Here is a 12,754-nt window from a genome sequence, read left to right as displayed (position 1 = left end):
CTGAATCAACTAATTAACTCTAAACACCTGCAAAAGATTCCTGAGGCTTTTAAAAACTCCCAGCCTGTTTCATTACTCAAAACCGCAATCATGGGTAAGACTGCCGACCTGACTGCTGTCCAGAAGGCCATCATTGACACCCTCAAGCAAGAGGGTAAGACAGAAAGAAATTTCTGAACAAATAGGCTGTTCCCAGAGTGCTGTATCAAGGCACCTCAGTGGGAAGTCTGTGGGAAGGAAAAAGTGTGGCAAAAAACGCTGCACAACGAGAAGAGGTGACCGGACCCTGAGGAAGATTGTGGAGAAGGACCGATTCCAGACCTTGGGGGACCTGCGGAAGCAGTGGACTGAGTCTGGAGTAGAAACATCCAGAGCCACCGTGCACAGGCGTGTGCAGGAAATGGGCTACAGGTGCCGCATTCCCCAGGTCAAGCCACTTTTAAACCAGAAACAGCGGCAGAAGCGCCTGACCTGGGCTACAGAGAAGCAGCACTGGACTGTTGCTCAGTTTTGCATGTCATTCGGAAATCAAGGTGCCAGAGTCTGGAGGAAGACTGGGGAGAAGGAAATGCCAAAATGCCTGAAGTCCAGTGTCAAGTACCCACAGTCAGTGATGGTCTGGGGTGCCATGTCAGCTGCTGGTGTTGGTGCACTGTGTTTTATCAAGGGCAGGGTCAATGCAGCTAGCTATCAGGAGATTTTGGAGCACTTCATGCTTCCATCTGCTGAAAAGCTTTATGGAGATGAAGATTTCATTTTTCAGCACGACCTGGCACCTGCTCACAGTGCCAAAACCACTGGTAAATGGTTTACTGACCATGGTATTACTGTGCTCAATTGGCCTGCCAACTCTCCTGACCTGAACCCCATAGAGAATCTGTGGGATATTGTGAAGAGAAAGTTGAGAGACGCAAGACCCAACACTCTGGATGAGCTTTAGGCCGCTATCGAAGCATCCTGGGCCTCCATAACACCTCAGCAGTGCCACAGGCTGATTGCCTCCATGCCACGCCGCATTGAAGCAGTCATTTCTGCAAAAGGATTCCCGACCAAGTATTGACTATTGAGTGCATAACTGAACATAATTATTTGAAGAATGACTTTTTTTTTGTATTAAAAACACTTCTTTTATTGGTCGGATGAAATATGCTAATTTTTTTAGACAGGAATTTTGGGTTTTCATGAGCTGTATGCCAAAATCATCAGTATTAAAACAATAAAACACCTGAAATATTTCAGTTGGTGTGCAATGAATCTAAAATATATGAAAGTTTAATTTGTATCATTACATTATGGAAAATAATGACCTTTATCACAATATGCTAATTTTTGGAGAAGGACCTGTATATATAATTTAAAATATTTAAGTAAAAATGCATCCAATATTGCTATGTATTACTATATACTGTTATAGTGATGCATATAAAAAATAATTATATTCATCCTTGTGTTCATTTAATAAGAACATGTCTTAATTATTATTCTCTTGTATTTAATTTTAACATGAAACATTTTGAATATACTTGGAAACATTTGATGTTTGGCTGAAATTGTGTTACCGTGTGACAAAAATAAATAAATTCAGAATTGATACAGCACATAAAATACAGAGGCATATTTTTTAGCAATTTCATCCAGCCCTAAACAACAGCAGACCAATAGCAGTTTACAATGATATATAATGTCCATTAACAAAAACAACATACATGAGCATATAAACATTTCCATCCCACAAATTAAATAAACCACAAGTGGCTTAATGCCATTCAGTTTTGTTACTCATTTTGTCTCATCGATTCAGTCATCCAAGACGGAGATTGTTTCTCTCCGTCATACAGACTTTCATTACAGAGCTAGATTGCTCTTCCTTTAGTTCAAGATGGGTTCTCACCAGAGCTAGCAGAGAGGGAAAAAAATTCAGAGCTCGTGAAACGGGTGGCTCTTAACGGAGAGTGGCAGCTGCATTGGGGCTTGATTGAGAGTGTTAATTGATAGCACTGCTCATAATGCCCCTAATGTTTCACCATCACACCGGGGGGCTTTTTTTCTGAGAAGATAAAGAGCAAGAATCCAGATGCAAAATGAAGATGCAGAGCCCTCATTTATAATCATTATCCTTTTCCCCTCAGCTCCACCCCCTCAAAAAGAGTGGAGAGCACAGCGGAAATTAGTGTTGTTTCTGTATATCAATGTATTTATCTACTGTATTTGGTCAGTACTTATGTACTTATATACTGTATAATATACAGGTAGCCAGTTATTATAGCAAAACAAACCCATTCAGGGATGAAGCTCGACATTACAGTATCATTAGGATAAAAAGAATTGTGGATTTGGTAAGCTGATGTTCTTCTTGATGAGCAAGGCTTCACACTCCTATGAAGGACAGTCACAAAGGAAATCGCTATTCTGCTGAGTGTCTAGCCATGGGCTATTGATAAGAGCTCTGGGCTTCTCATTATTCTGCTGTCTTTACTGAAAGTCAGGCCAGGGGCCTGTGCTACATACATCACTCTTTAATTCTGCTCCTGTACAGTGTTTCAGCAGACAACAGAAGGTCATGTGACAAGAAGTGGAACATAATTACAGTGCCAGACTGAATTAGTCTGATCCGTATGGATGAGACAAAGCCTTTCCATCCTAGTGTAGGTCATCGCTCAGGGCTCGATGTCCTCTTAACCTGCTCTTTAGGGGTGTAACGATACATCGTTATATTGAGATATCGACCGTGATAAAAAAAAGTGACGATATGCATCGGTGATGTAAACGATATGATTTGCGATATAGAGTTAGTGTTATCCAAGACTCAGCTAACTGTATTTATAATTCACCCAAAATTGTAAATTCTGTTATCATGTCAAAAGATCCAAAAAATGGTTTAATCCAAATCCAAGTCTTGTGAAGAGACACGAGGGCTTTGTATGATGAACAGATGACGCACATACCCTAGTAAACATGAAATGTGTGCGTGACATGCGAGAATAACATGAGAGTGAATAAATGGAGAGAATTAAAATATTTGAATGAACTAACTTTTAATTTTGGTAATAGCCATTTTGACATGCTTTGCGATTATAACTGACTGCATTGATCAAATGAAGCACATACGCGCTGGAGCGGCACTCATAGTGAAAGCGCAAACATTATTTAAATCACCATATCGCATTTAGTTTTAGTAGTATGAATATTCAATGTGTTTTAGATGGTTTACTCTTATCATGTCAGTGCTTTAATAGTGGGAGAGGTGGGTCATAGCGAGCACCGAGAGAGCCTGTGTGTGTGTGTGGCTTGTCTGTGTAAGAGATCCAGTGAATGTCTCCATTGAAAGTGTACTGCATGAGAAAAAAAAAAGATTACAGAGTTTCAGTGATAGTACTACATTAAACTACTATATATAAAACCTTAAAATTATGTGTAATAATTCAATAGGTGAATATTTGTTAATCCTGATAATGCCAAATGTCTGATTTTACCAGTAAAAAAAGGGTGTACATTATAGTCAGTGACAGAGTGCAAGCATATTTTCAGCTTCAGAATCATGAATATTTTTATTCTGGTGTCACCATTGCCCTGTGCATTGGGGACAAGGACCAAGGTTTAGTCTATTCAAGTCCACCACCCATGTCCATACCAAATTAAGCATTTAATCAGTAGTATATTTTGTGAACTTTTTATCCTTTCTTTCAAATTTCCATTTCCTCCAAAAGCGCAACCCTAGTTTAGACATCCATCTATAAACTTGAACGCTTTTATCATTTTGCATAACAAACACATCAACTACACACCATACGCAGCATCAGACAAATTGATGCATGTAAAGAAACACTTGATCTGAAAATATAAAACATAATGCATGTCCATATGGACCACATTCATTATTTTCCATTAGTATTGTGCAGATCTAGATGACTGAAAGCTCCCAGAGGCCTCGATTCACCTGCCATCAGTCTATAATTTCAATTAGATAATTAATCTAATTAGTGCAGATTCATTCTCCTTGCTGCCGCTCTGAAGCGAGCATTAATATTGCTGCTTTTTTGGGTCATAAAGCTCTCACATCAAAAGAAATATGACGAGAAGCCAGCATGGAACCAAGAGGAAATATGTTTATGGATTCTCAGTCTTTAAATTGACCGTGCATATTAATGCAATTAGCCTATAAAGTGAGAGAAAAGTCTGCTTTTACGGCACGCATGCTAGTGCAAGAGTCCACTTTACATAATTACAGGGTTTGCCCGAAAGATGAGGGATTGAACCTGTTCCTGGTAGAGAACTGACTTGAGACAAAAAGAGAAGATTAAAACGTGATTCTTACCTTCGTACACTGCTTTGAAGCCCTGGCCGCTTACAGCGTAGTCTGACAGCAGCCATAGTGTAAGTCTGGGTCCTGTGCTGACTATAGGGGCAGGAAGTTGAAACCCCGTCAACCTAAAACGCAGAGAAGGAACAAAGCTCACGTTAACCCAGAGTATTGTTATACAAAACGACCGCTGGAGCTTGGCAGCTGCAAATGTTTGAGTGCCAAACTGACTGCTAAATCTCAATTTCCAGCTTTAACGGAAAATAAAAACCTTTAAAAGCTGTTTACTGTGGTGTAAAAAGCTAACTAGGACAGCACAGGTGATAAGTGAGGGAATTCTGCACAGAATAGGCCACCAGAGACACCATGGCTCATGCACCAATCATCAGAATGGTAGCTAATAAACGCTTTACAGACCTATCAAAATCACAATCAATAGAGCAGCTAAAAGAGCTTATTTCACAGGTCAGAGGTTACAGATGTAAGCTATTAACTCTGCTTTCAGCAGTATGCATGCCAATGGCGTGAAACTATCTATTGATTGATTCTAAAATAAACTTCACACATTCAGCTACTTAAAAGAAACAGTTCTATGATGAGCATAACTTCAATTTCTGTATTAAACTTTATTTTATTATTTTGGGGGGAATAAAGTTACAAATGCCATGGTGAAAAACAGAGTTGCGGAAAGTTATTTTTAAAAGTAATGTTGCAATATTATTGTGTTATTCCTTAAAAAAGTAAATAATTGTGTTATTTAGTTACTTTTTATGGAAAGTAAAATTTTTTTGCAGGTTTGCGTAATATTCTGAGTTTGCATGTCACTGTTTTTGTTTATTTTGAGGAATACTGAGTAAGTATAGTACTCACTATAGTAAGTACATGTAATTTGTGCAAATGATATGAGTAAATGCATGCTCACATTTAATCTAGAACTTCAAATCATGTTTGCACAACGCACACAACGCCTCTACACCTCACACCCGATGTATCCCAACATGGGGACAGAAAAGGTGTCAGTCAATAAATGGAGGAAAAAGTAACTTTCGCTACTTATTTGAAAAAGTAACTCAATCATTTGTTGTAAATTTAAAAGTAATGTGTTACTTTTCTAGTTACCTGAAAAAAGTAATTCTATTACAGAACTCGCGCTACTTTTTGTAATGCATTGCCCCAATAGTGGTGGCAAAATTGTTCAGATATTACCGTGAAGAAAAAAGCCTCAACTGGAAAAAAATATATATATCTTAAAAAAAAAACTAAACCTATCTAAGCATAACCTTCTATTATTATCTTACGGGGGGAGAAAAAAGACTAATGGAAGAATTGATAGAGAAGGCCCTTGAGTATCTTCATTACTGTGTCAAAGTCAAAAAGTTAAAAGAGATAAGATCATTTGAAGAATTTTTGACAAGGCAAGGTTAGTTCAGGTTTATTTTTATTTTTTTAAATTTGCGGAGAAATCCGTAGTATACTGTATGAAGGCATCCTGAGGGCTATTTTTTTTTTTTTTTTTTTGATTAGATTAGAACAAAACGGAGCCTCCAGCAGCCAGGTGTGCTCGACAACTGTGTGTATGTGCTCACATTTCCCCACAGCACCACTATGACCCATATAGTCCTCCAGGGTGTCAGCAGAGCAGGATGTTAAACCGTGTGATGCAGCTTTAGCTACAGGCAATGCTCTGAGCGTTCGTGTTCCAGGGCTCGCGTCAGTTTGCCTTTTGAGTCAGATCCCAGAGCTGTCATCTAATCTCCATCAGCCCGAACACACCAAACGGTCACCTGGCTGCGGCCTAAGCCATTTTATATGCCTTAGTCAGAGATCAACTAATTGAGCTGAACTGTAGGCAGGAGGTTGATGATTCAGACAGGTGAATACTAGGTATCTCGAAAGACAACAAAAATCCCTTCATACTCAAAAAGCCATTGTTCAAAGTGACAACACTCATTGCCTGATTTTCTCAAACAGAGCAATGTTTTGTTGCTATCCTGAGATCCTGAAAAAGATCTTGGAAAAATTGTGTAACAGTTTCCAAAATTGATAAAGAAAAAGAAATGCTACTTGGCATCAAATCAGCATATTAGAATTATTCCTAAAGGATCATATCACACTGAAGACTGGAATAATTATGCTAAAAATTCACCTTTGCACAACACAGGAATAAAAAAAAAAATAAAAAAATTAGAAAGTTTTACTTTATTTTTAACAATATTTTACAATACTATTGTTTTACTGTATTTTTGATCAAATAAATACAGCCATGGTGAGCATGAGACAATTCTTTCAAAAATCCTTAAGAAAAAAAAAACATGACCCAAAACATTAGTATGGTAGTGTATGTAAACCTTAAAACATTTAAATTGTCATTATTTACTCACACTCATGGCATTCCAAAATCACATGCTGGTAACTATGGAAGACGACGTAAACATTTCCCAAAATAATTACACATGACTTGTCATAAAACAGTTAAATTTGTGGGTAAACTACTCCATTTATTATTTATTTTTCAAAATGCAGCATAGTTCTGGTTTGCCCATGAAGAGACTCATTTTCTCTAACAGGAGTTTATCAGTGAAGATCACCTCTAGGCAGAGAAGGTAAGAAAGAGGCACTATCATGACACCACAACAGATGAACTGAAGACTGCCCAAATAAGCGGTGGGGTGTGCTGAGGCTAGACCCGGCCTCCATTAGGAGACATTTCCACATGGATGAGCACTGCAGCATCCAGTCCAAATTCTCTATTAGAAAAAGGAGCACTTCCCTATCCAATTATCCCAGGTGCTTCTTTGGGAAGAGAGCAGGGACACTGGAGAAGGAAGAGGAAAGAAAGAAAAAAAAATACACAACTGGAGAAGGAGAACAGGTGGTGGTTTACAGAGTTCATTGAAGAGGGAGGAAAAACAGATTGAACTTCGAGGCGCGTGTATGCGCTTAAGTGTTTTTCTGATTGTGATTGCGCTAGGGGTGTGCGATATCATGATTTTAGATTGTGAATGATTAAAATGTCTCCCTGATCTGCTTTTGAAGAGAGAGAATAGTACCGTGCTACAGTGCACATTCTATCAGCTGCAGTTCATAGTTTCAACTCACCTGTTGCTTATATTGTATTTGCCCTATTATTTGTAATTTGCATCTTTGTTCTTATTTTTAACAGTAGCGGCTCGTCCGAGGAGGCATGGGAGGCACAATTTTGAGCTGAAAATGGGACGATGTTAATAAAATTCCCAGTTATTATTTTCATTTTATGTCTCAGAATGTGAATTTCTTGCTTGCAATTTCACCACTGTGACAACACCATTAATATTACTGAAGAGAAAACCATCGCTGCTCTTCCCCAAACGTGCTGAATCTGCCAATGAAATTACAACTGCACGGAAAAGGCTAAGTTGCTAGGGCGAGTCTGAGGGGAAAGAGGAGGAGAGGAGGAGAGGGGGAGGCAAAATAGAGACTTTTACCTCTGTTGGTAAAAAAATTTGTCAATCCCCATTGAGTATTTCACTTTTTGGCGGTTAGAGTGTTGAGAACAAATACATCACAGAGGAGGCTAGCCTCCCTTGGTACATCAACCAATCATCATAGAAGAGTAAATTATGTGTAGTATTAAGTAATTAGTAATTATGTGTATAGTTTGAACTGCTACCAATGATAAATGTACCAACTATCTTAATTATGGAGAGTAGAGATCTTGGTAACACTTTACAGTGTTAACACATTTTAGTGTCTTTGTCACATATCTTACCATAGTAATAACAGTAAATTATGCATAATTACATGCAACTACCCTCAACCAAATATTACTTACTATATATAATATTATATTAATACAACCTATAGTAAGTACATGTAGTTACTTAAAGGGATACTTCACCTCTGGAAAGATGCATGTGTATTTAAAATAGGTCATTTATGTAGAATAAATATGAAATTATTTTTGAATTTGGAGCTTTCTAGACTGAGAAAAGCCAGAAAATGTCTTTTTGGCTTATGTGGATGAAAGACAACAACTCCCAGAATGCACTTGCTTCGCTGCCCTAGGAGGCCACGCCTACCAGTAACAGAGCGCAGTAGTAAAACAACAAGTCTAGGCTACTAGTGAGTCTCCATGATGAGTCTGCCCGAAACTGTGTTTCGAGATCACCCAAAATGTCCGGGATTCGGCTTTTGCGTTCTACCGTCGCCTTTCATTATGTTTACTGTGGCGAGCAGGACGAGGCCGGTGGCGTGAATACCGAAGAGCGACACCTGTGAAACGCACCGCGGTCTCGTATCTCTCACGGAGGAGCGGGAATTTTCTTAGCAATGTTAAAACGCACATCAACCGATCACTTGTTTAGCGTTCATGTAAACACTACATTCAGATTCACCAATCGGAATGAATTCAGTTGGATTGAAACAAAAGGTGTGCATGTAAACAATGAATGGCGACTGCAGAAAGCAAAAGCTGAATCCCGGACATCGACGGCCGGACATGTCCGGGAAAAAAGAGGATGGTAACCCCTACTACTCAGCTTTCTCCACAGAACAAGAGCCTGCTAGCTTAGCTTCCAAAAAAAGATGGCTGACACTATGTGTACATTCTGTGAGTGAGATCCCACCCTCTATGGGCGGGTTGGGAACATGCGGGACAGCCTCTACTACTGGCTATAGTCTTTAGCCTCTGGCCAAAAAATCCTCCGATGACGCAAAATGACGATTTTTGCGTCATCGGAGGATTTTTTCCAGACAAAAAATACATAAATCTCTCGTCTCAGGGGGATATGAGGGTGGAAAGCATGGTAATTCGAAAATACTACAGGTTTTCTACTAATACAAAGCTTAATGCTAAATCCTGAAGTATCCCTTTAATATTACACAGTACTTAAATATGTAATTACATCTTAAAATAAAGTGTAACCGAGATCTTGAATATTTGATCGCCCAAAAAATTTACCAAGCTACCATTCGAACAGTAGCTACAAATTTAAAATGAAGGAAAACCCCACACCCAAGTTGGATATTGGCAATCAGCCAAACTAAACGGCCTAACTTGCTCTTTAAACATGGACATTTAAAAGGACAGAAGGATAGATTTTTGCTTCAAGTGATAGGCTAGGTGAGTGACATTATGTTTGTATTGTCTTGCTGTATGCGTGACATTTTATTTACATTTCCGTTCTAAAAGTCATTTAAAACAGTTAAAGCAAAATAAATAAATAAATAAATAATAAAATAAAAAATATTCCTAGAGAAGGAATGCCCAGACCACTACAATTTAGCGTGTCTCCTCTATTTTAAAATCCACCAGCTGCCACTGACTTTTTATAAAAGACAAAATAATAATAGTATCGCCCACCACTACTTAAAGCTGCAGTCTGTAGTTTTTCCTCTTTGTCGCCGTCTCTGTTCAAAATCTGCAATTGCAGTTATTCGCAGAATTGTCAACTTTACGTGGGTTGTGCTTTGGCACGGCACAGCACGGATGTATCCAATGTTTTGAGGAGAATGTGTGGCTGTCAATCAACGTGCCGGTGTGGATACTGTAATTCGGAATCACAGATTCTACTTTTTGGAAGTATGACCAACATAAGAATTTTCACCGGAAAATGTAATCTGAACAAGTAAGTAACATCCACTTTTGTTCTGACCAAATAAGGGAAAAAAGCATTGCAGTAAATCACGCTGATTAACGATCGCTTATCATATCACGTCAAACCGTGGAAATTATACTTTGTTCTCAAATTGTTAATGTTAACAACATCAGCATTGCGTGACTACATTTAATGCCCTTCCGATATGTATCCTTGTTTTCGTATGGGCCGGTTGCAGTCTCTTTTTGTCTGTAGCCACTCCGAAGGCCGAATTTTTAAATAAATAAATCTCCAGTTGTCACTGGTGATTGTCGTTTGAACCTTTCTGGATACGCCATTAAATTGATAAGTTTAATTATATCAAGTGCTGTGAGAAAAGGCTTTAAATCTCCACCTCCAACATCCTCACTCGCAATATAGCCTACTAGCCGAGACTCCTTCTTTATGTGTACAGATGTGACGTAATGACGCAAAGACATGCTTGAATTTCCCGCTGACATCCACCAGTACCACTGGAATTAAAAACATTATTACAAGCTTACCATTTTGAATCTAAGGCAAGCAGATAGTTTTGAACACTGGCTGGTTATGTACTTGCTTAAAAATTTATTGTGGATAATTTTTAACCCAAAAAAGTTACGGACTGCAGCTTTAATGGTCTAAATGGTCTGTCATTCTTTGTTTTTCTTTTGTTACCTTGCAAGGCAATTTTTTTTTAAATAGGGAAATTAGTTTGGCTATACTACCACAGTGATTCTCAAAATAGTCTTAAAAACCAAGATAAGAATCATGATAAGATCATGGATTGTGATCCTGTCTGAAAAAAAAAATCATGATCTGATATTTTCGCCATATCGCTTACCCCTAGTGTGCGCGTACAGTATTTATTTGCATGCAGTCTGCTGATAATATAAGTGTTTAAATATGCATGTATGCATCATTTAAATGTGAGTATCAGTATGAGTGTGTTCTCAAAATGTGTGTGTGTGTTATGAAGAGGGTGTCACTGTAGAAATTCCCCTGATTAAAGCCATCCGTAAACACCCCACCCGCCCTCCTCCAGCCTTCAGGAGCTCCAAGCACAGGCTGATTTACTGAGTCCTGCACTGCTTCATAATAAAATGTGATTAAATGGAATGTCAGGCCGTGAATAATGAACCTCGCCGTCCAACCACTGTCACCACACATCAGAGTGGCTACCAGTGCTCGGTGTCCCACCACTCTACAGTTCTCAGCACTAAACTATAACTGGGGTTAACACTAAACTGGCCACATTAGCATAGTTGGCACAATCTGGATTTCAGACATGGCCTTGCTCCAATAATAATGGAAGCAGATACTGTATCAGCACAGCATGTTCCAAGGAACCGAAAGCAAGCATGCCAATGTGAACTGCATATATTCCATTTGGACTTTACAAACATTGTCTCTTATGCTTAAGCTGAAAAGAATATCATTTATTGAAAGAAATCTTTTGTAACATTTACTGTCACCTTTGATAACTTTTAATGCATCCATGCTAAATAAAATTAATTTAATTTAAAAAAAATGACTGCATCAGCAGCGCATTGCCAGGTTCGTAGGATCACAAAACTCGCTCTTCCACCTTAAATAAAGCGCCATGCACATGTATTTCTACAGACGTCCATATGAGAAACAATTACCGTCCGAATAGGACTATATCCAAATATTTAGTAAATTTAAAGGGGTCATATAATGCCATTTTTGTACAAGCTAATATGATTATTTAGGGTCTAAATTAAAAGTTTGTAATATACTTTAATTAAAAATTCTCATTAATGTTGTAAGAAAACACTAATTTTACCTGGTCAAAAACAGCTCTTTTCAGCACGCCGTTTCAGTGCATATGACTTTAAATGATAATGAGCTTTGCTCACCCCGCCTCTCTGTTCTGTGCTACACCGTTTGTAACTCAATAACACAATAACCATTACGCGTTGTTCAGTATAAACGTGGGATTATGAATTATATTGAGAAAGTCATACATAGAAAACATGCCGTAATGTACCCTGAGTGTAAACCTTAGACGCATTCATTGTGAAGCGTGCAGCTAGCGATTTGCAAAGATTAATATATTAATATAAAGTTTAATAAAACGTTACACTCACTTCCGTTCTTCTGGAGATTCAGCAGGAACACGAATATCTGGTACTGATCCTTTTTTCATGAGCAGCTTCTCAGCAAATCCAGCTTTATACTGACCCTCGTTTATAAAGCAGTCTGGTGTGTGAAATGATTCGCGTAAACATGAGAGCATTGACGTTGCTTGTGGGGAATATTCCCTTCGAAAACAAACTCAGCCACTGCATCTTCAGCGGTTCGGATTTAGGAACATTAAAATGACTGCTGTGTTCGTTATTACACCCAAGAACAGAACACCACAATCGCTTAGACGCCATCTGCTCATAGACAGTGCTCCAGCATATCAACAATGACCGCGCCGGTCCGCGCAGACTATGATTGACAGCTCCCTCATGAGCGAGGGCGGGTCTGTGTTGAAACGCTCCTGTCAATCAACAATCGTGGGAGGGGCGTGCAAGCGTGTGACGTCACAGGCTCGAACGGCTCGATTTGAGGCAGGGGAAAACATATAAGGAGATTAAAACAAAACCACTGGATGGATTTTTATCATTTTATGATGGTTGTGTACAGGCACTGCCAACACACATTTCAGTACAATCAACTTGTAAAAGTGCATGTACCATTATATGACCCCTTTAAAGGTAAATGTCTAAAGTCAAAACTTAAACTTTAAAATGAAACCAAAAATGTATTGCAACAACTGAAAGCAATGTGTGACTAGCATTTTCCCTACCAAACAGCTAGACGGAGCACAACTGAATGGAACAGAGCGCTG

At 38.7% G+C, this 12,754-nt stretch overlaps 1 protein-coding gene across 1 annotated transcript in view; it reads right to left on the bottom strand.

Moving 5' to 3' along the window:
* The window catches only part of csmd2 (CUB and Sushi multiple domains 2), a 334,540-nt gene that overhangs the window by 269,302 nt on the left and 52,484 nt on the right, over positions 1-12,754 (bottom strand). Inside the window, exon 3 of the mRNA XM_056257596.1 lies at positions 4,316-4,428. Within this exon, the coding sequence (XP_056113571.1) occupies positions 4,316-4,428 (113 nt within the window). The remainder of the gene's footprint in view (positions 1-4,315; positions 4,429-12,754) is intronic.

The sequence above is a fragment of the Rhinichthys klamathensis genome, unplaced genomic scaffold, assembly GCF_029890125.1.
Source record: "Rhinichthys klamathensis goyatoka isolate OS25496 unplaced genomic scaffold, OSU_Roscu_1.1 h1tg000140l_1, whole genome shotgun sequence".
In the NCBI taxonomy this organism is placed as follows: domain Eukaryota; kingdom Metazoa; phylum Chordata; class Actinopteri; order Cypriniformes; family Leuciscidae; genus Rhinichthys; species Rhinichthys klamathensis.
Note: the sequence above shows the minus strand (reverse complement) of the source record. Positions and strands in the feature narration are given on the sequence as shown.